The sequence below is a fragment of the Antechinus flavipes genome, chromosome X (assembly GCF_016432865.1).
Source record: "Antechinus flavipes isolate AdamAnt ecotype Samford, QLD, Australia chromosome X, AdamAnt_v2, whole genome shotgun sequence".
Classification (NCBI taxonomy): Eukaryota; Metazoa; Chordata; class Mammalia; order Dasyuromorphia; family Dasyuridae; genus Antechinus; species Antechinus flavipes.
Window position 1 is genome coordinate 31,372,984 of NC_067404.1, and position 25,647 is coordinate 31,398,630.

Genomic DNA, 25,647 nt, shown 5'->3' on the forward strand with positions numbered 1-25,647 from the left:
CTTTTTTGCCCTTGTGCTTCCCGATCCTCTTTGACTCTGCCCTCGTTCTCCACCCCCAAAGCTCCCCCTCTCCCCACTTTTGCATCAAGCATGCCCCCTTAGGGCAACGGTAACCTGGGCATGGAGCAGCTGTGCAGGTGCCATCGGGGGCATCGCCGAGCTTCCCCCTCGAACCCCAGATCAGCCCCTCCAGGGGCCCCTCGGAGGGAAAACTCTAGTTCCAGGGCACTGGGGCCGAGTTCCCTCCCACTCCTTTTCATTTAGGCTGGGACAGAAAGAGCCACACAGGATGAACAGGCACGGATGGGCTGCACTGTACTTCACAGTCCTAATTACCTCATCTTGTTCCCCAAATACAGCCTTCTTCTAAACTGTCTTATTACTGTCAAGGAGCCCACCATCCTTCAGGTTCACCACCTCAGAGTCTTCTTCCCTCTCTCATTCTTCCTCACCCCACGTAGCTGATCAGTTGCCAAACCTTGTCGTTTCTTCTCTTTCTTTAACATCTTGAATCTGTCCCCTTGTCTCCACTCACATGGCCACCACCCTGGGAAAGGCCCTCATTACCTCTCTCCTGGATTAGTGCAATGGTCTCCTAATTGGTCCCCCTGCCTCAAGCCTCTCCCCACTCCAGACCATTCTTCACCCGGCTGCCAAGATGATTTTTCTAAAAGCGTAGGTCTGACCACATCGCTCCTCTCTCTTTTCAATAAACTCCAGGGACTCCCTAGGCTCGAATGTTTTTTCATTTCCATCTCCTCGTCTTTTCACTTTCTAGTTTTTGTGTTTTATAATGTAAATGATTATTAGCACAGAAGTGCGCGTGTATAATTTGCAAATAAATAACCATGTATTGAGATTGAGTCTCAAATTCTTTTTCACTGATCACACAATCAAAATATTTTGGAGACCACTGGCCTATGGAAACAGCGAGATTCACACAAATCTGTGGTGGGTAGAAGAGGGGAAAGTTTGTACACTTAATAGTAACCTAAGAAACGAAACTCAAGCTGTCTGAATTCAGTCGAAATCATTGTGCCTTTAATTATACCTTCTCCAAAACATCAATGGAGTTATTGTTAGGGTACATAAAAGAATTTAAGCCATGTCTACATCAAATAATACCAGATTAAAAGATGATTGGTTCTGGCTCTTTTGACTGGCTTCCCGGTGAAGTGGAAAGAATGTTGGATTTGGAAGGCCAGCCCTGGCACTTAAGCCACCTGTGTGAACTTAAGCTAGTCCCTTCTCTCCTTGGGTCTCAGTTTCCTCATTTATAAAAAGAGGGGCTGGAACCAAATGGCTTCTAAAAGTCCTTAAAATCTAGGATCCCAGCTGTGTGACTTTGGTCACCTTCATCCCTTGGGACCTCAGTTTCCTCATCTGTAAAATGAAGAGATTGAATTAAATGAGCTCAGGGCCAAAGATCCCAAGCTGGAAGAGATCTCAGAGGCCGTCTAGGAGGAGAAAAAGTGAATAGCTATCTCTCTTCCCCAGAGAGAAAAAGTGACTCATGTTAGATTACCTAGCTAGTGATCATCCCAGCCAGTTCGGTTTCTACTCTACGATCTCTATTTGTCTATTTATTTATCTCTCCATCCGTCTACTTATATTTATCTATACATCTATCTGCCTATATCCATTCATCCATCTATCTATCCATCCATCCAGCTACATATATCTATCCATCCATCCATCCATCTATTCATTCATCTATCTATCTATCCATCCATCTACATATATTTATTCATCTATCCATTCATCTATCTATCCATTTATCCATCTACATATATCTATCCATCCATCCACCTATATCTATCCATCCATCTATCTATCCATTTATCCATCTATCTATCTATCTATCTATCTATCAATCAATCAGACTGATGATCCTTTGAATCATTGAAGGCCATAATTATCCAATTCCTGGAGATGAATTGTACTATAACTAAGTACAGCATTGAGCTCAAATAATCCTTGCTCCCACCCAGGAGAAATTATAGGACCCTTTCCCAAAAAAGTGTCTGCTGTGCTGCTCTTTTTAAAACAAGTTTTATCTATGTCTTTGTTTATACTTCAAAGTCATTTTTATACGTAACATGCCCCTCTCTCACAATACCAGTCCAGTGGGCCTTCCCTTGTAATAAACAAAAGCAGTAAAACAAATCAACCAAATGCAGCAACTATAAGAGCGTAGAGTTTGCCAGCTCTCCAACAAAAGGAGTTTGGTGTACTTTCTCACCTATTCACTGGAGATTGAATGTAACAATTATACAGTTTGGTTTCATTTGAATGCTTTCTGTTTACTATATTATAGTCATTGTGCATATTAACTTTCTGTTTACTTCTCACTAGATCAATTGCTTTGTCTGGATTCCTCCATTTGTCATTTCTTGTCTCAATAATATTTTATTACATTTAAATACTAATTTTTTCAGTCAATCATCCTATCTCCCACTCAATCAGTCACTACATCAAATCATACCAGATTATAAGACGATTGGTTCTGGCTCTTTGTTCACATTTACCTGCTGGCACAAAAATCCCCCCTTTCAATATTTTCCATCTATGGGACTTCTATTTCTGACTTTGACCTCTTTGAGGTATATGCCCAGCAGTGAAAACAGAATCAAAATCTTCTAGTGACTTTTCTCACAGAACGCCATACTCTTTTCTGGAACGACTGAACGAGTCACATCTCCAAGCAAGCTGAAACCGTCTATCTTCGCCCAACCCCTCCACCATTTAGCATTTTCTTTGTCTGTCACCTTTTCCAGATTATTGGGTGTTTGACGAAACCTCAGAAATATTTTAAGTGGCATTTCTCTTAGTCTTAGCAATTTGCACGGTTGTTAATAGTTTGGGATATTCCTTTTGAAAACTGTTCACAGTCTGGGGAAAGGTTCTTTTAGTTCCCTACATATCTTAGAATTCAGACTTTATCAGAGATGTCTAATGCAAATTTCCCCCCAATTGACGGTTTCATTTTTATCCTAGATGCTACATTAACTGTATTTGTGCAAAACTTTATTTCCCGGAGTTGAAATTGTCTAATTTCTGCTTTATGATATTCTCTATCCCTTATTTGGCAAAATAAATAAATTCTCCTAGCTAGAGTTATGAAAGTTACTTCCTTTCATTCTCTTCTCCTTTTGCTATGATGGTATCTTTTTTCTGTTTAAGTGGTACTTCCGTTTGGACCTCATCATGGTATGTGGTGTGAGATGCTGACCTAAGCCTGTTTTCTACCAGAATGCTTTCCAGTTTTCCCAGAAGTTCTTCATTAGGGAATCGTTCCACAAATCGTTCCTGTTCTCGGGCTTATCAAACACCGGGCTACTTAGTTGGACTATTTATTATTTTTGTGTATCTTATCTTGTCAACTGATATATCTGTCCATTTAAAAAAATCAATACCTAATAGCTTTGATAATTACTACTTTACAATATGGCACAAGGTCTGGAAGTAATCAGACTACTTTATGAACTTGGGCGAGGAAACTTCCTGTACCCGAGTTTCTTCTTTTGTAACTGGATGATCTTTGAGGTCCCTAGACAGAGGGTCTTGTGCATCATCTTGAGCAAGTCACCTCCCTTCCCTGGGTTTCACTTTCCCCATCTGTAAAATGGGAAGATTAGAATGAATGGCCTCTCTTCAACCTCTTAATCTACGATCTCTATGAGCTCTCTCTCTGATTTATCACGTTTCTTCATTCCTAGTTTTCCTTCCCCATTCTTTTCCTCGAGTCCTAGTGTCTGGAATACGGGCCTATTTTCCCTCCAGCTGAATTTTGTTGCCATCTTGTCTAGTTCTGCAGAGTAACCCCTTGGTAGTTTGATTGGCAGAGCACTAAGTATGGAAATTAATTTAAGCAGCATAGTCATTTCTATGACATTGTCTGATTTGCTTCTCCAAGTGTGGTTAATGTGTATCAAGGAATGCCCTATCCACCTGCCACTTGAGGAAGGATCCTTTCCAATTTGCAAAAGAATGATAAAATTTCCAGGAATTAGAAGAACATAAATTCAAAGTTGAAAAAAGAAGCCGGCCTGCTAAGAATATAATAGCGAAGGTGATTTCATAGTCTTAATAAGACTCATTTGCTTGGCTTAGTTGAACTTTTTTCTTTATCGCAGTAAAGGCTTCAGACAGCTGAGAATGGGAGATACCCAACAGTGCAGCAAGACCCGTAGGCAAGGCTGCACCGATCCTAAGAGCCTCTGACATGGGCTCAGTTGTCTCTCTTCTGGATCCCTCACAATACTTGGAACATCATTATTGCATCTTCTTATTCTGGCAAGAAATTCGTTGAGTATATTCGATGACACTTATTTCATTCTCAGTGATATAAGTTGGAGCTGTTTAAGAAATGAACCCTAGGGTCAGGTAGGTGACGCAGTGGATGGAGCACCAGCTCTGAAGTCAGGAGGACCTGAGTTCAAATCTGGTCTCAGACATTTAACACTTCCTAGTTGCGTAACCCTGGGCAATTGCCTCAGCCAAAAAAAAAAAAAGAAGTGAACCCTTTTCCCAATAGTCCATCTTTTCCCAACAAAACCATGGTGTCCTTAATGTGATGATTCCTTTCAACAATGCCAACTGCAACCCCTCAAGCCTGATCGTCCTTACAGGACCATGTTCTCTTGCCGGTATCTTAGCCTATGTCTGCCATAAGAGGGCCATCTTGCTTGCCTTGCCATCATACCACCAGGGGAGCGCATGAGCTATCCAGCTAGACATATTATTATGAGACTGATCGAACACGAGCACAAGAGTATTAGTAGGCAATGGGAAAACAGGAACACCGAAATCCCCCGTGGACTGAAAGTGGGTACGACCTGCAGAACAATGGAGAAGCACATGGCGCTGTGAGCAGGCTGCGGCAGATCCATAATGAGGAGCTCCCCCAAAAGTAAGAGTATGGAAAAAATGTCCTCAGGGGAAAGTGGGTACAACAGGAAGATAAAATGAGTTCGTTGTGTAATAAGAAGGAGGATCAGCAGGCAGATAGGCACGTGTTCTACTGGTATCTTCAGGGTGTTGGAAAGGAAGATAATAAATAAGCATTCACAAATATCATCTCATTTGAGCTTCATAACAGCAATGCTAGGAGGTAGGTGCTATTATCATCCCCACGCTACAGATGAGGAAACTGAAGTGACTTGCCTAAAGTCTCACAGCTAAGAAGTGTCTGAGGCTGCATTTGAACTCAGAGGAAGGAAGGAGGGAGAGAAGGAAGGAAGGAGGGAAGAAGGCAAGGAAGGAAGGAAGGAAGGAAGGAAGGAAGGAAGGAAGGAAGGAAGGAAGGAAGGAAGGAAGGAAGGAAGGAAGGAAGACAGGGAGAGAAGGAAGGAGGGAAGGAAGACAGGGAGGGAGGGAAGGAAGGAAGGAAGAGAGGGAGAGAAGGAAGGAGGGAAGGAAGACAGGGAGGGAGGGAAGGAAGGAAGGAAGAGAGGGAGAGAAGGAAGGAGGAAAGGAAGAGAGGGAGAGAGGGAAGGAAGTTAAAAAAAAGGAAAAAATGAATCAACAAGGAAGAAAGGAAGGGAGGGAGGGAAGGAGAAGGGAGGAAAAAGGGAGAAGGGAGCAAGCTTTTATTAAGTACTTAGTATTGCTAGGCACTGTGCTAAGCATTGGGGTATAAAAATACAAGAAAAAGAAAAAGAAAGACAATCCTTAGCAAAATTCTCAAGGTGCTTCCATTCTAATTGAGAAAGACATCATACAAATGGAGGTTTATTAAGGGGGAAAGCTGCAGGTATTTATCTTGAGGGAGCAGTGCGGTACGGCTTTGGAAGTCATGAGGAAGTCCAGAACAAGGCCTAGAGAAGAATGAAGGCAAATCAGCCTGGCTCCTGTCACAAAACGGAGGCTCGGGGAAGACTTCACCAATGAGAAAAGGGAGGTAGTCGAATATTCCAGAGAAAGGAGGTCTCAGCATGAGCCAGCAATAGAGGGGGCAGGGTTTTGAAGTCCAGAGGAAGTCAGAAATAGGGTCTGGAGGGAAGTTCCAGGCAACTTCCATGAAGGGAAATTTTTTCAGCACCAGCTGCCTGGTAACTCAGCAGTGACACGGAATGTCAGAGAACTGCTTGGGGACCCCAAAAGATTAAGAGCAGCTCAGCACCTGCTTTTTTTTTTTTAATAATTTTTTATTGATAGAACGCATGCCAGGGTAATTTTTACAGCATTATCCCTTGCATTCATTTCTATTCCGATTTTACCCCTCCCTCCCTCCACCCCTTCCCCGAGATGGCAAGAGTCCTTTACATGTTAAATGGGTTGCAGTATATCCTAGATACAATATATGTGTGCAGAACCAAACAGTTTTCTTGTTGCACAGGGAGAATTGGATTCAGAAGGTATAAATAACCCGGGAGGAAAAATATAAATGCAAGCAGTTTATATTCATTTCTAGTGTTCTTTCTCTGGGTGTAGCTGCTTCTGTCCATCTTTGATCAATTAAGGCTCTCTTTATCGAAGAGGTCCACTTCCATTAGAATACATCCTCAAACAGTATCATTGTTGAGGTATATAATGATCTCCTGGTTCTGCTCATTTCACTCAGCATCAGTTCATGTAAGTCTCACCAGTCCTCTCTGTATTCATCCTGCTGGTCGTTCCTTACAGAACAATAATATTCCATAATGTTCATATACCACAATTTACTCAACCATTCTCCAATGGATGGGCATCCTTTCATTTTCCAGCTTCTAGCCACTACAAACAGGGCTGCCACAAACATTATGGCACATACAGGTCCCTTTCCCTTCTTTAGTATCTCTTTGGGGTATAAGCCCAGTAGAAACACTGCTGGATCAAAGGGTATGCACAGCTTGATAACTTTTTGAGCATAGTTCCAAATTGCTCTCCAGAATGGCTGGATGTGTTCACAATTCCACCAACAATGTATCAGTGTCCCTGTTTTCCCACATCCCCTCCAACATTCCCCATTATCTTTCCCTGTCATTCTAGCCAATCTGACAGGTGTGTAGTGGTATCTCAGAGTTGTCTTAATTTGCATTTCTCTGATTAATAATGATTTGGAGCATATTTTCATATGTCTATAAATAGTTTCAATTTCTTCGTCTGAGTCAGCACCTGCTTTTTAACTTAGTTTTGGAACACCGCCCGGGACACTGAGAAATTAAATGACTTGCCCAGGCTCACACAGTCACTATCTTTCCGAGGCAGGTCTCAAATCCAGTTCTTCCAGATTCCAAGGCCCACCCTTTCTCGACCCCAGCACGCCACCTTTTCAGTCCTAGAAGCAGATTGTTCTGTCTTTGCCGTGGTGTTCCTGTCCATGGCATACTTTCCTCGGTGTACCGTCTCATAAAAAAGTTAGAAACAGACACCCTGGTAAGTACCAGAAAGAAAAAGGCATTTCAAAATGGATCCCAAAGCAATAACTAATCTCTTTGCAAAATGGAAGAAATTGTATAGATTTAGCTAGAACGGAGGTGGGGGGGGGCAACTTAACAGTGGAGGGAGGTCCAACCTGGAATCACAAAAGACCTGGATCCAAGGTCAGCCTCTGCCCCATCCTGGCTGTGGGACTCCAGACCAGGTCCTTCACTTCCCCTCCAGTTCTAGATCAAGGGAACTGACGAGTTAATGATCTAGACCACTGATAACAACCCATCTAGCAAACTTGTCAAAAAGGGAAACGGTACATCTGAGAATTTTGCTGGGAATCCAAGTCAAGCTTTTCAGCCTTGAATTCACAGAGGCCATTTCCCTTCCCTTGGAAAATCATCATTCACCTTCTCCAATTGGGTGGCGACTCTCCTTTTCTCCAAACTCTTGCCAGAGATCCCTGCTAGAGATAGCCTCCCCCCTCCCCCCTGAAAATTCCATCCGCTTGTTCTCTCAGAACCGAGCTTTGGCCAAAACTCATCCCGATGGGCTATTCTCGAGGTACTCGTTCAAGATCCATGCCTTAATATCACCTTATTTTAAAACACTCATGACCTTTGGACTCCTTGAAAAAGGCTCTAGAAGTCCCAGAGATCTAACGCGTCACAAATTTGATTTCTGCGGCCGGATATCCAGAGAAGCCATACCGCCCGTGGTTTTCTTAGTTTAATAAATAGAAAAACGCCTGACGAGAAGGTCAGAAAGCATACTCTCCATTTCAAATCTGAACTCTATCTTGCCTAAATCAGCTGATCAATTCATGTGACTTCGAAGGGAGGATTAAATGTTCTACATTCATTTTAATTTGATGCATTATTACAGGGCTTTGCAAAGAAAAAGCGCAGAAGCAGCATATGCTGGCCTCAGGTTGGCCCTTAGTGGGCCAGCCTAGATTAAGATCATTAGGATTCATATCACCATGCAGCCAGAAACTCAGGAAGTACTCACTCACACAAACAATGACACTAGGGGGAACGGAGGAATCGCTATCTGAGGAAGAAAACCCATTTGTTTACAGCTCCATACATTTCCTATAGAAGGCCTATGGAAAAAGAGGATAAAAGCTAGATTGTCTTTAGGTTAGAAAGGGGGAGGGGAGAAGAGGAAAGGAGACAAGGAGGGGGCTCGTGTCTAGAAAATGCCAGCTCAGGTCGGAAACAATGAGTGGGGGGGGGGCTGGAAAATAGACTGATTTTTCAATGCTTCTCTATAGATGGCCACACCCACCCATCAGAATTACACTTCTGGAAAAAGACACAGGGCACAAAAAGGAAAAGGAGAACGAGAACTGAGGGGGGAGGGAAAAACATGAAAATAAATATCCAAACATATATATATATATATATATATATATATATATATGTCTCAAGACTATATATATGTCTCAAGACTATATATATGTCTCAAGACTATTTCCTCAAAGAGGAATGGGTTGTTCTTTAACAATAATAATAAATAGTATTTATATAGTGCTTTGAGATCTCTGAAGCACCTTATGGATATTAACTCACTTAACCCTCACAATAGCTCTGGGAGATAAGCACTATCATTACTCCATTTTACAGATGAGGAAAACGAGGCCATTAGGAGGTAAATGACTTGTCCACGGTCACACAGCTAGTAAGTATCTGAGGCCATATTTGAATTCAGGTCTCCCTGACTCCAAAGGCATGATTCTTTCTATTCACTCTTTCTGGCTGGTTCCTTACTGACTGCATGCATACTGAATCGTACTGAAAGAAAGCACACAAGCAAGTTGACTGGACCCACTAGATAATTATGCTGTTGTCTAATCTTAACTGGGTCCTCAATGCCGCAAGGTAATCTTTTGACTCTTCCTCAATTGGCCACCCGTTGCACTCTCCACTGCAAGCATTTTAGACCTCCTGTCCTCAAATCGCTCCCACCCTCCCCTATCCCCTCTTTTTATAGGATCTTATTTCAATTTTCCTAGTAAATCAAGACCAATGGTCGTGAGGTCTCCTTTTCCCCCATTGTACAACTCAAATCTCCTCAAGATCATCCCATCCTCTCCCCCTCTGACTCAATCTCTAACAAAAAGGGCTCTTATCCTTGTCAAGTATAACGATCCTCGCCCCACCATCGCAGTCTCCATTCTATCCCTTCTTATCTTCCTCTGCCCTTTCAATGATTCCCATCTATCTATAAACACGCCTTAAAAAACTCAACAACAACAAGCACCAACCCTTCACCAGACCCAGTCATTCCCTCAAGCTCCACCTTGATTTTGTCATTCAGTCATTCCAGTAATGTCCGACCTTCATGAACAGAACTGTTTGTTTGTTTGTTTGTTTGTTTTTTGGCAAAGGTACTAGAGTGGTCTGCTGTTTCCTTTTCCGGTGGATCCATTCTGTCAGGCAATCGGAGCTTAAGGGACTTGCCCAGAGTCATACTGCTAGGAAGAGTTTAAGGCTGAGATTTGAAGACGGGTCTTCCTGACTCCAGCCCCAGCACACTACCCAATGAGTCACGAGTTACCTCCTCTATGCTTCTAAATCTTTCCTCATTTTCACTGCTTAAAAAAGCCTTCTCTACTCATTGCTTCCATTTTTCTAAGTCCTGTTCACTTCCCAACTTCCTGCTCTCTCCAAGATCCCCAGTAATTGCTTAGTTGTCAAATCCAATGGCCTTTTCTCAGACCTCATCCTAAGGAGCCATTCTTAGCTTTCAATAGGGTTGCTCAACTCTGCCTCCTGAATTCTTGCTTGTCCTTCCTATCTTGTAGGCTTTCTCTGGATCCTTTTCCTAATTGTCTAACAGCTCCTTCTCTGTCTGTCTATCTGTGTGTCCCCCATCTGTCTGTCTGTCCCCTGTCTGTGTGTCCCCATCAGTCTGTGTGTCCCCCGTCCATCTGACTGTCCTTCTCTGTCTATGTATCCTTTTCCTAACTGTGTGATGGCTCCTTCTCAATTCCCCTCGGCAGGGTCATGCCCTTTAAGCATGTGTATACCACAGGGCTCGACCTCGGGCCGCTTTTCTTCCATTCTCGCCCTGTGCCCTCTCTTCAGACCTCATCAGCTCCCAAAGGTCCCATGATCTCTGCCTTCCCAAGCAGGCAGATGTAGCCAGCCTCTTCATCTTGTCCTCTAGCCCCCCGCTCCCAAATGTTTGGTGGGCATATGGTTCCGATTCCATTATGGACATTTGAAACACTTAAAATCCCTAAGCCACCCTCCTTAATCCCAGCCCTCTTCCGAACTTCTTCAGCAATAACACAAGTACCATTCGCCAGCTTCCTTCCATGGACCCGGGTCTGCAACATCAAAGTCAGACTTCCTTCTTTTAGTCTCCACTTAGTGCTCACCTAACTTCAAACCCTTGTTGCCTCTCCACTGTAACAGCCTCCCGATTGGTCTCCTCTCCTCGATTTCTCCCTTCTCCATTTCATGGCCCATACGGGTTATCAAAATGATATTCCTAAAACACGGTCTAAATATATCATTCCTTCACTCAAGATGCTTCAGCTGCTCACTATTGCCTCTAGGATCAGTGACCAATTCCTGTTGGGAATAGCCAGACTTTCACAATCCAGTCTAGTTCCCAGCTTCTCAAACTGTAGGTTGTGACCCCCCCCATGGGGTCACGTAACTGAATGATGGGGGCCACGGAACTCTGATTTGTTGTCAGGAAACGTTTGATTTGGGGACTCGTTTTATATACATATATACCTGTATACCCAGGGTCATGTAAACATTTCTCAGGTGAAAAAGGGTCTCTCCTTAGCCTGATTTCACCTCCTCCCAGCTCCCAGTTAACATTCTAGCCAAATTCTGGCCCATACAGTGATTCTCATCATGGCCTTCCATAAGTCATCTTTTTGCCTTCGTGCAGGTCGTCCCTCATGCCTGGAATGGTCCCCCTCCTCACAGCTGCCTCTTAGAATTCCCACTCTTATCCAAAGCTTAGTTTCTACATGGAAAACCTTTTCTGACTCCTCCCAGTTGTTAGGGCTTATTGCTCTCCCAGATTACTTGTTTTTCTTTTTTTTTTTTGCTGAGGTAATTGGGTTTAAGTGACTTGCCCAGATCACTGGGCAAGTGTCTGAAGCCAGATTTGAACTCAGGTCCTCCTGACTTCAGGGCTGGTGCTCTAACCACTGCGCCACCTAGCTGCCCCAAGATTACTTCATTTTTAGTCGGCTGTGTACATATTGTTTCCTCCAATAAAATGTAAGCTCTCTGAGAGTAGCAATGTTTCACTGATCGTATCTGTATGCACCCAGGTGAATTGTTTGAGGAAGATTCTGAAGATCCCTTGGCAAGATGAGGCACTGGACGTTGAGGGTCTTTGTTGAGCTGAACTCTGCTGTGAAGGATGCAAGTCCAACGGGCGGGGCATGTAGCCCGAACGATCGTTTGCCTAACAGACTATTTTAGGGAGAACTCATATGGGGCCAGCCTCCACATGATGGGCAGAAGTGTCACAAGGACGCTCTCCAGGTCTCTCTGGAGAACTCTGGAATTGACCTTGGGGAGATACAAGACCAAGAAACATGTCGTGCTCACCTCAAGGAAGGAGATGGCGTGCCCTATGAGCAAAGCAGATCTGTAATAGCTCAAAAGACATGTGAGCTATGCACATTTCGAGCCATCTCTGCTTTAAAAGATCACATGGATCACTTAGACCTGACCTGCGGTAGAACATTCTGAAGTCATGGCGGTTTGATCGGCCACAGACAGAAAGTCGCTACATTGACCCCAGTCACTTCGGTATTCTTTGAGCAAAATGGACAATAACCATGTGCCTGGCACAGAGTAGGGGTTTAATGAACATTTGCTGCACTAAATTGAGGTCACAGCCTACCTTTAGTCCAGTCCTACCTGGTTGACCAAGAGGTCCAGGAACCCCTGGCGGTCCTGGACGGCCTGGACGGCCCATTCCTGGTAGCCCAGAAGGACCCGTGAATCCGGGCTGTCCGACTGTTCCTGGGTCACCTTTGCAGAAGAACAAAACAAAAGAAATCTAGTTCTACTTCACATACAGCAGATTTGGTTGCAAATAATAGTTTTTCTTACAAGACTAGTTGACTTGTTGAGTATATGCTGTCACAAGACCCATGTGATCAGATAGAGGCAGGAAATATGTATATATCCTTGGAAAGCTTGCCATTCATGGACCATCAAAGGAAAGGGGGGGGTAAGGGAATAAGCCGGGGGACGTGCTCGATGATTTTAGTCATTATCTCATTTGATTATTACAACCACCTTCAGAATTAGGCTAGAATTGAGGAAACTGAGGCAGACAGAAGTGAAGTGACTTGTCCAGAGTCTCATAGCTAATGAGTGCCTGAGGTCATATTTGAATTCAGGTCTTCCCACTTCCAGCCTCAGTGTTCTATCTACTGAGACAGCCACCAGCTGCCTTCAAGAGCGGAGGTAAGTAGCCAGGACATATGGAAAAGGAACCAGACGTGGCCACCGGGACCTTATTTGACATGTGCTAAGGGCTGGGCCTCCAGATCCAAGTCAGCTTGATTCTCCTCCAGATTTATTTTTTATTTTCCCCTCCAGGAAGGATATAAGGAATAAATGAAGGCAACTAATCTCCCGTCCTTGTTTTCCTCAAAGCCTGGACCACACTCCAGGCAAAAGACGTGCTGTGGAAGGGCCTTAGGAGAAATCAGGGGAAGGATGGACAAGAGCAGAATGCTGATCTTTTTAGTCATCTCATGTTGGGGAACCACAGGCAGGCACAATTCCAGCACATTATACGTGATGTTGGAAATGGGCGATTTTGTGACTACCGTGTTAGAAGAAAAATAATTCAGTTTCATATACGATCCCCTTTAGTGTCCTTCTTTGTAGAGCGGAATGTTTTGTAGAGTGTTTGTTGATGATTGTTCAAAATAAAGTACGTAATAAAAAGAACACTGAGAGAGCAGTAAGAATAACTTCCATTCCTCTGGCACCATAAGGTTCACAGAACACTTTCCTTGCAAAAAGCCTCTCAGGGAAGCCAATGGAAGCATTATGAGATCTATTTTACAGAAGAGGAAACTAAGGCTCATAAAGGCAAAAGGAGGCAGAAAACACCTACCAACTAGACTCCATTTTAGAGCAGCTGCAGGGAAGGGAGAAGAGCAGCTGGGCTCCTTTGGATTCACACAAGACAAAACCCAAAGAATGGGCTGATGGGGGGAAAAACACACACACACACACACACACACACACACACACACAAAACATGAGCTCCTGATGCCTTGAGTTTGGATGACAAGGAAATACTGGAGAAGATGGAGCTGATCCCAGAAGTATCACTGAGACATGGTGGGACCAGGTCTAGCGGAGGGCCCTGGATGGGTAGACTTTAAAGAGAAAGAAGCAGACTGGGTAAAAGGAACACCGGGTAATGATACATAAGAAGGACATCCTCAGGTGAGGAAAAACAAGAATCAGATAGATGAAGTGTGGCTGAGAACATCTGGGGACAGATCAATGGAGAGAAAACCAGGAATACTTCTCTCATCATCCAGACCATCTGAACAGAAAGAAGAAATAGATGAGGAGCTGGGGAAACAGATTCCAAGTCTGGCACAGAAAGAAGCATGATAGAGTGGTAATGGGGGGGGGCTGCCATCATCCAGACATCGACTGGAACTCTCTCTGTGCCAAAAGCAGAACACTAAGAACTTCTTGAACTGCCTTAATGTAATAGAATACTAACAAGGGGGGAGGATTTTATTCTGCATCCGATTTTCATTATTAACAGACAGGAACTGGTTTCTAGGTGGGTAGAAATGATCGGAACCCTGGAGGGAAGCGACCAAGACATCCTTGAATCAGTGAGAGAGGAGAAAACTGGGGTTGGTCTAATATAATGCCCCAGATTTGGGGAAAGCACATTGCAAAGGGTTCATAGGAAAGATGGGTAGGATTGGATCGACTAATTCTACAGGGAAAGTCAGAGCAGGAGGGATGGGAGATGCTCAAGAATGAAATGGGCTTTCAGTGGGGAAGAAAAACAGTTGTTGTCTGAAGAGACCAATGGGATGCGCAGGAAATTGACCAACCAAATTAGATTCAAAACAGCTGAAGATGGGAGGGAGGGTGAGCGACAGAGGATGAATACAAAACCATGATATGGTACCATTTGAATGGCGTCACTCCCAGGAAAGCTCAGGATTAGTTTGGGATGGCAAAGAAAGCAAAGAACAACAAAAAGTTGTGAAGAGTAGGGGCAGGAGAAGACATGGAAGTTGAAGCTGTATCAGGAGAACAGGAGATACGACACAATTAGGCAAGGATAAATACGCCATCTTTCGAAAAAGAACAAAAAAAGAGTCTGCAAACTAGAGGCCGGCGAGCTTGACTTCAGTTTCTGGTCCATTCTAGAGGGAATTATTAAAGAGATGGTCAGAGAGCATCTAGAAAAGGAAGTGGGATGAGAAAGAGCTCCCAAGGCTTCATCAGAAACAGAGTACGCTGGACTCGCCTCATTTCCTTTCTTGACACAGTTAATAAACTTGTAAGGGAAGGGAATGCTGCTGCTGTTGTTTACCTGAGTTTCAGAAAAGCTCTCGCTAAAGTCTCTGAAGGCATTTCTGTGAGAACGATGGAGAAATGTGGGCTAGATGACAGTACAGTTAGACAGATTCTAAACTGGTTGAATGAGCGGACGCAAACGCGAGTTATTAGTCATTTGATATCGGCTTGGCAGGAACTCTCCGGTGGAGCGTCCCAGGAGTTTGGGCTTGGTCTTGGCCGCTCGAATTATTTCACATCTCTAGCACTGACTTAGGCCAGGATAGATATCAGACACCAAGCTGAGAGGGAGAACAAACTCTTTGGACAGAAAAGCATCAGAATCCAAAGAAATCTTGAACCCGGGCCAAACCGAATCGGTTTACATTTTATTTGGGATAAATGCCAAGTCTTAGCTTTGGATTCCCCCAAAAATGGCTTTCCAAATAGGAGATTGATCAAACAATTAGTCAATCAATCAACTGGGTGTTAATGGTCTACTGGGGGAAACGTGGAGAGAGAGCAGCTTGCAAAAGATCTGTGACCTCAGTGTGAATTAGCCAAGTGACGGGGCAGCCAAGGAAGCGTAAGTGATCTTAGTCTGCGTCAGGGGGACTGACATATGGAGTCTCACTGGACTCTCCCATGCGCGGATCCCATCTGGAATCTTCTGTTCGATTCTAGCCAACACAGTTTAGGAAGAACAGAGATGAGGGAGATAGTAGCCAAGAGGAGGCTACGGGATGGCAAAAGACCTTGAGTACCTGCCACATGAGATCCTCTGTTTAAGGAGGGGGCCCAAGGAAGACATCCCTTCACTTCTCATCTGGCTATAGGACTTCATCAGTCCCGCCCTCCTCTCCCTCCACTTTTCCAGCTTCTTTTTATGAGATAGCTTCTCTGAGTAGACTGTAAGCTCTTGAGGCCAGGGCCTGTCTTTTGGTTTTCTTTGAATTCTCAGCACTTAACATAGTTCCTGGCACACAGTCAGCCCTCAAATGTTCATCGACTGTGGACAATTGAAGGAATAGGGGATGTTGAGCCTAAAGAAGAGAAGACTTAGGGGGATGTGACACATGTGGTCAAGTGTATGAAGGGTGCCTCATATGAATGAAGTCATGAGACTTGTTCTGATTGGGTTTTGAAGGCAGAATCAGGGGGGATGGGTCGAAGACAGATTTCTGCTTGATGTCAGGAAAGCCTTCCTGACAATCAGATCTCCCTGAAAGTGGGACGGGTTGCCTCAGGAAGGTGGGGTATTTCAAGCAGACCGTGGATGGCTACTTGCTGAGCATGGGGCAGTGGGGATTGGGGAGATTGGCTGGAACCGATCACCTCTGAAGCCCCTTCCGGGCTTCTGACTTTGACCTCCTCTGGGGTCACAGAGTGAGTAGGAAGTAGAAGAGTGAGCCTAGCATCCCTTCCCCCACACGATACCATGTCTTAGTATTCAAGGATTCCTTTGAGGGGACCTTGAATTTCTGGCCTGAGACTGACAAGAAGCTTGGTTAGGTGCCCAGAGTTTTCAAACGGGCCTCAAGCTCCACAAGGTCATGCTATAATGAGATAATACAAGGGAGTTGAAGGGAGTGTGGGATTTCCATAAGGAGAAGGTCATTCCTTACACGGTTTGTTATTTGGAATGTCTGGATTTGTTACACTGGGATCATAATTCTGAAGCTGGGGGAGCTCATCGGGTGCTGCAGGTCATGTAGCCTCAAGCTGTTTAAACATGGAAAGGTTAATGAGTGGCTCTGACTGAAAATGGGAAGGAGACTCTGGTCTGGATCTTCTCTGACAGCTCCGTTGGCTTGGGGGCCTCTGTGGCATGGGCCAGTCTTGCCACAAAGAACTGAGTCCCCCCCTTAGTTTGGGGGCAGGAGGAGCAAGAACTTGGAATCAATAAAGTCATCTCAAACCAGCTTTATCATTACTCCCATAAATACCTAGGGGAACTGAGGGGGAACATTGTGGTGCAATGGGAAAAGTGCTGGCTTTGGAATGAAAAGGCCATGGTTTCATTCCTGACTCTCTCACTTACTCTCTACGTAACCTTGGGTCTGAGTTTTTGCCCCGTAGAACGAGAGGGTTGGACTAGGTGACCTACAAGGTCACTTTTAGGTCAAGATCTAGAATTTGATGCATGACCTTGGGCAAGTATCTTTACTTTCCCTCTCAGTTTCCTCATAAGTAAGATGAGATGGCTGTTAATCCCATAAAAGTGGATGTGGCAGGAAAGGCAGGCTTCTCAGCTACTTTCCCCTCATAAATCTCCAAGATAAAAAGCTCAGCAAATATTTTAACCCCAAACAATAAGACTCCATACCTTTTGGCCCGGCCGGTCCATCCAAGCCAGGGAGCCCTGGGTTGCCCGAGAGCCCCGGGAAACCAGTGCTTCCTTTTGGACCAGGTGTTCCTTTAACGCCCGGGAGTCCCTTGAGTCCAGGTGGTCCAGGAAGGCCAACCCCTGGCTCCCCCTTGAGAATCAGCACATGGAAGTAGGGAAGGAAGAAAAGACAAAGTCAGACGTGGTTTTTCTGGCGTATGTCCCTCGTCATGGCTACGCCAAAGAAAGGTATCGGATGAGCAAAGGTAAAAGGGAGTTCTGTCCTTTGATTTCATTGCGATAGAGAGCTCCCTCTCTCTACTAACATATATCTCCAACTCTTTTGCCACCTGTAGAGGCACTTTGAGGTCACGCCCCAGTTGCCACCAAGGCCGCTTAGCGCCTTTACACTGCGGAGGCAATACGCTCTATCCACTATACCCAGCTTCCTCTGGGCAATTACTGACTTTTTTGTGAGAGAGATAAGCAGGAAGATAATTGCTAAAGAATGATCACCAGACTAACCACCATGCTCCAGGAGAGGCCTTAGTGTCAGAAGAAGCAAGAGCTGAAGGGAGAGCCCCAACAGAGGGCTTTGCCCTAAGGGTTAGGGCTCGGGGCCAGCTGTTCTACCCTCCCAGAGCATCCAGTAATGATGAAGGAGAGGAAGTTTAGATTCAACATGGGGGAAAACATTTCAACAGCCTGGTCACTTAAACACCATTGTGGTTTTAACTTAGGAAGCTGAGTAGACCTTGGAGATTACTGAAGCTATAATTAGGAGATGGAGATAACATTCTCCAAGAAGTCAAGTTAAACTGTTGCAAAGCCAACAGCTTGCTTTGTGGTATGGAGTGTGTCCGTGATGGCGTGGGGAGGGTGGGCCCCAGCATGGGAAGGTCTCAGAAACTCATTCATCATTACTCTCCCTACTCATTAGAAAGCCATCTGGCAAGGGTTCATCGACACGGCCCAGATATCTTTGTTCGTTCATCCAATCAGATAACCGAGGATTCTAACAACAGACACCGAAGCCCCGTACTCCCAACATGACCACTGGGACAATTTTTAGAGGTTCAAGGGTTGAAAGAAAGGACAATTCCAACATATGTAACAAAGGATGGGAGAAAAGGAAACCAAAGCGGATGAAAGAGGAAGTCAAACCTTTGGACCTGGGAGACCAGGATGCCCAGGAGGGCCTTGTAGGCCACGTCTTCCAGGTGCTCCAGGGGTTCCCGGAGGCCCCGGCATTCCTTGGTAACCTGAAAAATAGGGCATAACAGATCTCCCAGGGAGAGAACTTTCCAGTCGCGCTCAAAAAGAGAACAATGTTCGTATGTCTTCTACCTCCTGCCCATGTACCGGTCCCAACAAGAACAGTATTTTCAGGACAAATACGATACTGTACTAAGTGAGGATGTCCATTGGATGGCCCGCTCCACTGAATCATCTTTATTTTACATCATTTTATTTTTATCATCGTAGTGATTGTGCTCATGTAACAAAATAGGGGCTACAAACTTGATTAAGAAAATGACCCAACTTTGACCTTTGATACTCTTTAACCTAGGGATCCCACTGCTTGGCATATATTCCAAGGAGATCAAAGCCAGACACAAAGAAAGGTATTATATATAAGCAGGCACCGGGAGAGGCAAGGTGACAGTGGGGAGAAAACTAGCCTCGGCTTTTGGAAGAGCTGACCTCAAGCCCCGCTTCTTACCTGTCCTAACTGAGTGACTCTGGGTAAAGTCATTCAACCTGCTACTTCTCAGGCCATTGTCTCCCACCCAAGCTCTAACCAGGCCCAACCATGCTCAGTAAGGCAATGGTCTAAGACTAGATATCATAGAGAAAGCACTAGCCTTCGCTGGCAGGTGTGTCCTCACCCAGGAATTCCCTATAGCAATGGTATCGTGGGTTTGATGCCCATCCAAAATATTTATAGCTGGAAGGAACTGGAAACCACATAGATGCCCATCAACTGGGGAATGAAATAACATGAATAGAATGGAATATTACTGCCCTGTGGGAAAGGAATACCTAGAAGCACAGTAGGACATGCTACTGAGTCAACCGAGCCAAAGCTTCTTAAGCTGTGGGGTGTGACCCTGGAAGGGGTCACATGACTGAATGTGGGGGTTGGGAAATTATGGTTTATTATCAAGAAAAGTTTGATTTGTATACCTATTTATATACCTATATACCTGAGGCTGCATAAAAATTTCTTGGGTGAAAAGGGGTCACGAATGGAAAAAGTCTAAGATGCCCCGAACTAAGCTAAACCAGGGAAACAATATAAACAACAATGACAGTGATATAAAGGGAAAAAATGGCCAGACAAACAACCAAATGAACAACAAAAGACTGGGTTCTGCATCGTTGTAACGGTGAAGCTCAGACCCAAAGAAGGGCTAGGAGATCCTCCTTTCTTTACCAAGAGGAGGGAGCCCTGTGGCAGAGACTTTGCTTGGCCGCTGGGTAGCTTAGTTTGGCTGGACTATTTCCCCCCCCCCCCATTTTTCCCATTCTGCTTTACAAGGTGTAACTCTGTGGGGAGGAGAAGAGGGAAGACATTCATTGCAAAATGAAGGTGATGTAAAACCAAAAAGATATCAATAAAAAATTGTAAATAAATGGGGGCTATAATTTTAAAATAGAGCAACATCTAAAGAGTGAATTACACCAACAGGATTTGGAACCATTTCCCCTCCCGTTTGAGGCCTGCCTGTGTAAAGAGCTTAACTCCCCACATAACATTCTGGTAAATAAAGCTAGAAAATCAATCCCCCAAATCACACACACACAAATCAAATCTGCTCTCTCCCAAACCCTTTAGGGATACATTTGGGAATTGTTTTCAGCTCAACCACTTCAAGAGAACAAATGCTGTGAGAACACAGCAGAATTTGCAGGCAATTCCTCAAAACAACAGTCCTAAGAAGCTCAGAGGAGAAGCACAGCCAAAAGAAAATATTATTTTAGTTTCTACGTGCAAGATGTAAGCTTGTTCCTCCCTTATTATAGGCCATGTCTTGTCAGGGAGAGGCCTCAAGAAATTGGCTTCATAAATAGAGGGGAAACAGAGCAGCAGCTTGTCTAAGAGAAATGGGGGAAGGGGGAGAGGTTTAACCACCTACCTTTGGGACCTGGTGGTCCGGGAAGACCAATGCCGGGGCGACCTGGTTCCCCTTTACTGCCAGGGATTCCCGGCAAGCCTGGCACACCTGGAAACCCTGGATCACCTAGAGAGAAATTCAGAGACACAATCAATTAACAGCCATCTGTTAAGCATTCACCCAGTGCTAGACACCGAGGCTACAAAGACCAAAACACCAGTTCTTGCCTCCAGGGAGCTTATATTCTACTGGGAAATATATGGCTTACATTCTACTGTGGGATGCCAAAAGTTATAGATTCTGGCCACAGATTTCTCTTCCTACCTGGAAGACCCACATCACCATCTCTGCCAGGCAGGCCAGGCAAGCCACGAGGTCCCGGTTGGGATATAGTTGGCCCGGGATCACCTTTGGCACCTGAAAATGAGAGAGCACGTGTATGACTTAGAGAGTCAGCTGGCTTTCTCCTTAAGCAAAATTAAATGACCAATAGAAATTTTTTACAATTCCTCAAATGTTCCAAGGTATTTCCTGTCCCAAGTAGATCGCTCCCCAACCTATGGGACTGTCATCCATGTCCTCCCCTCAGGTCATCTGATCAAACCTTCTTTCGGTTTTTTGGATACTGTGAGGGTACTAGTGACCCAATAGCTGACTCTCACTTTTGTCACAGGATCAACTCAATTGTTTTTTAAATTTTGTGTCCCATCCTATATACTGCTTCTTTTTCTTACTTCCATTTTTGTACTCTATTACAGCCTGCTCACAGTCAGCCAAAAAGCATTGATTAAATGCTTACTATGTGCTAGGCCATGTGCTAAAAGGGGAGTTTCAAGGAAAGGTAAAAAACAGTCCCTGCCCTTGAGGAGCATGCAATGGGGAGGGATAGCATGAAAACAACTATGTACAAACAAGCTACACATAGGTGAAATAGTCATTGGAGGGAACTGGAATTAAGGGGGATTGAAAAAGACTTCCTGTAGAAAGTGGGATTTTAGCTGGAACTGCAAGGAAGCCTGGAGATGGAGAAGAGGAGGGAGAAAATTCCAGGCACGGGGAATAGCTGAAGCAAATGATTGGTCAAGGGACATCTTGTGTGAGAAACAGCAAAGAGATCAGTATCACTGGACTGCAGAGTAACTGAGTGTGCTATAAAGTGTAAGAGAACTGAGAAAGTAGGAGAAGGCCACGTTGGGAAGGGATCTGAATGCCCAAAAGAGGATTTTATATTTGATTCTTTAGGTCAAGGGTTCAAGGGAGTTCACTGAGGAAGGGGTTAATTTGTCAGACTTGTGTTTTAGGAAGATCACTTTGGTGGCTGAAGGTGGGATGGATTGGAGGATGGACTGGGGAAATTTGAGGCAGGCAGACCCACCCACAGGCCATTGCTGATGGCACTGTCAAAGAAAAAAAGACGTGTGTATGTGTGGGAGGTATATTAAAGATGGCCCCAAGGTAAATTTGATAGACTTTGGTGCCATGTTGGATGTAGGAGGGGTAAGAGATAGTGAGGAACTGAGGATGCCATTTAGCTTGTGAGCCTGAGAGACTGGGAGGATTGTGGTGCCCTTGATAGTAATAGGGAAATTTGGAAGGAAGTAGGTTTGAGGAGAAAAGTAATGACTTAAGTTTTGTTTACATTGAGTTTCTGAGGTCTCCCTCCCTGGATACCCTGGGTGATCTCCCACTTCAATCCTTTGTAGGCTCCCAGCCATAAAACATCACCAAAAGAATACCATTTTTTAAATGGGTTTTTATTTTAAAAAGAATCTTGATGTCATTAAAAGAATCTCCCAGTTTCCCCAAAGCTAGCCAGCCCATTCTCCTACTCCTGTTCAACTCTAGGCCAAGATCACCCATTTTTCGCATCTGTCTAAGATACGTATACTGAAAGGTAACGTCTCTCCATTAATTGGTCATTGCAATTGCAAACCAAAATCTGGATAACGGACATTCTTCCATTTTGGTTTTTCCCAGAATTGGGAGGAAGGATGATAGATTTGGGAGAAGATATAATGAATTCTGCTTTGGAAATATATTTTAAATGCTTATGGGTCATCCAGGTAAAAGTGTACAGTGAGCAGCTAATAATATGCGATGAGTTCAGAAGATGAGAACTGAATATGTAGATTTGGGAGTAATCTTTAAAGAGATGATAAAGCTATAGGAGCGAATGGCATCGCCAAATAAGAGAAAGAGATAAAAGGGCCTAGAACAGAGCTTTGGGGACTATTCTTGTATAGCAGCTGAGAAGGTAATGATTAAAAGGAACAGTCAGAAAAGCAGGTAGAGACCAGAAAGAAAGCAATGTTCTAATGGTTCAGGAGGAGGGAAGAGATCATGACATCATGAAAGGATGAGAGACGACAAGAAGGAAAATGAAGGGAAGGTTGTTGGGTTTGAAGAGAAGGCTATTGGGTTTAAGAGATAAGAGATCAAAAATAATCTTGAAGAAGGAAATTTCAATCAAGATTTCAAGAGATTTAAGGGTAGAGGAAACAGACTTGATAACCCTTTCCAGGAGTTCTGAAAGGCAGAAGTGATCTAGGACATGACCGTGAATTTAATGGCAGATTAATGAAGGCAATGGAAGATAGTGACTAAAATACTAGCAAAAAGGCTATAGTTGTGAATTTAAAAAAAGATTCATCATAACCCTGTTTGATTTATACTAAGACTCAAAGTTCAACATTAGGGAAATTATAAATAAATCATACTAATGACCAAAATAAAAAAATTATATGACATCAGTAGCTGTAAACAAAGTCTTTGAAAAAACACAGCACTCATTTTTGTTAAAAACACAAAAAGCTTACATGGAAAGGACCTTTCATTAATATGAGAAACAGTATCTATATTAAATAAGAGCTAGCACTATTTGTAATAAAGAAACAAGAACATTTCCCGTTAAGAACGAGGATAAAGCAAGGATGCCCAGTGACTCTTCTCTAATTTGACACAGTGATAGAAAAGCCAGCTATAGAAAAGAAATTAAGGGAATAGGGGGAATGGGGAAGCAAAAGCATTCAAGACAACATGATGGTTTACTTAGAAAATCTTGGACATCTGACAACTAAAAATTAATCCAAATAATTAACAGCTTCAGTAAAATAGCAGAATTCAAAACCAACCCACAGAATAACCAGATGTTCTGTATATTACTAATAAAAAGCAGAAATAGAAAAAAGTTATTTCAGAGTAACTACGAAATATATAAAATATTTGAAAGTTAATTTAATGGAACGCACTCCAGACTTATGATTACAAGTACAAAACACTTTCAACAGAAATAAAAATTTAAAAAGGGATGAGATATCCATTGGTCATAGATGTTTTGCACCAATAAAATAAAAATAATGGTGCTATATCTAAAAGGGTTCATTTATAAGACTAGATTAAATAATAATAAAGCTCATCTGATAGAAGTCAATAATCTTTTTCTCTTTTTTGATTTTGTAATAGTATTTTATTTTTCCAAATACATACAAATATAGGTTTCAACATTCACCTTTGCAAAACTTGGTGTTCCAGATTCTTCTTCCTTTTTCCCCCATCCCCTCTCTAAGACAGCAAGCAATCCAATATACATTAAACATGTGTAATTCTCCTAAACATATTGCCATGTTTGTTACGCTACACAAGAAAAAATCCAATCAGAAAGGAAAAAAAAAAACACAAGAAAGGAGAAAACCAAGCAAACAAACAACAAAAGGTGAAAATCCTATACTTTGATCCATATTCAGTCTCCATAGTTCTCCCTCTGATTGTGGACGGCTCTTTCCTTCACAAGTCTATTGGAATTGCCTTGAATCACCTCTTTGTTGAAAACAATCAAGTCCATCACAATTGATCATCATGTAATCGTGTTACTGTGTACATTGTTCTCTTAGTTCTGCCCACTTTACTTAGCATCAGTTCCTGTAAGTCTTTCAGGCTTTTCTGAAATCAGCCTGCCCATCATTTCTTATAGAACAATAATATTCCATAACATTCATATACCAGAACTTATTCAGCCATTCTCCAACTGATGGGCATCCACACACAATTTCCAATTCCTTGCAACTACAAAAAATCAAAGGGTATGCACTGCTGCTGTATCAAAGGGTATGCACAGTTTTATAGCCCTCTGGGCATCATTCCAAATTGCTCTTCAGAATGGTTGGATCATTTCACAACTCCACCAACAATGTATCAGTGTCCCAGTTTTCCTACATCCCCTCCAACATTTGTCATTATCTTTTCCTGTATCTTAACCAATCTGAGAGATGTGAAGTGGTAGAAGGTCAATAATCTCAATGGAAGAATGAAAAAAGTTAGAATAAAGATCTTAAAGTATGTAAAGTAGTAATCATTAGCTGATCAACAGAACAGACTAGGTAAGTAAGACTCAAAAGCGACTGAACATAGCAGCCTAACCTTCATTAAACCCCAAAACATAATTTTGGGGGTAAGTACTCTCTATTCAATCAGAACAACTGGGAAAACTAGAAAGGAGTATGGCAACAATTATGTTCTGACCAACAATACTTACACTTATTAATACACTTAGCTCCAAAGGGATAGGAGACTTCAATTTAAATGATCACATTAAAAAATCAGAAAAGAATGGAAGGTGGTACCTTTCAGACCTATGATTTTTCAGAAAGTACAAAATTAAACAAAGAACAGTGGTTATAAAAGATAATCTGTACAATTTTGTTGATAAAAATATTGAAAGTTTTTGCACAAATTAAATCAAAGTAATTAGACTAAGAAGATAAAGATCTTTTACAGAGAAATCTTCACATAAAAGTTTGATATCCAAGATATAATACAGAATATTCTGATATAAATATAGAAGGTTAAGATCCTTTCTCCAATAGATAATTGTTGAAAGGATACAAAAGACTTCCAAAAAATGCAAACTATCAAAAACCATATGTAAAAATACTTCAGTAACAGTAAGAACACATAAAATTAACTACAAGGTTTCACCTTGCACCCAAAAACTGACAATGAAAGATGGAAATAATCGATGTTGGAGAAACTGTGACAGGCACACCGAAACATTGTTAATGAAGCTGAATCGGTTCGACTATTCTCAAAAACAATATGGATCAATGCGGGAAAAGTGACTAAATTATTCAAGTCCTCTGACTCTGATCTACCACTTAACTGAGGCTAGGGCCTCAGTTTCGCCCCAGCGACAATAAAGAGGTGAGCCTCTGGGGCATGTACCCCAAAGGGAAAGGTCTCAAATATAGCAAAATATTGCAGTCTTTTTTATGGTAGTTTAAAAAAACTAAAATAAAAATCTGTGTCCATT

The 25,647-nt window shown here is 43.1% G+C and overlaps 1 protein-coding gene across 1 annotated transcript in view; it reads right to left on the reverse strand.

Annotated features, from left to right (window-relative positions):
* COL4A5 (collagen type IV alpha 5 chain) overlaps positions 1-25,647 on the reverse strand; it is a 228,849-nt gene that overhangs the window by 98,285 nt on the left and 104,917 nt on the right. Inside the window, exons 26-30 of the mRNA XM_051969028.1 lie at positions 20,667-20,759; positions 20,364-20,468; positions 18,388-18,485; positions 17,224-17,374; positions 12,258-12,371 (exon numbers count right to left, since the gene is read on the reverse strand). Of these exons, the coding sequence (XP_051824988.1) occupies positions 12,258-12,371; positions 17,224-17,374; positions 18,388-18,485; positions 20,364-20,468; positions 20,667-20,759 (561 nt within the window). The remainder of the gene's footprint in view (positions 1-12,257; positions 12,372-17,223; positions 17,375-18,387; positions 18,486-20,363; positions 20,469-20,666; positions 20,760-25,647) is intronic.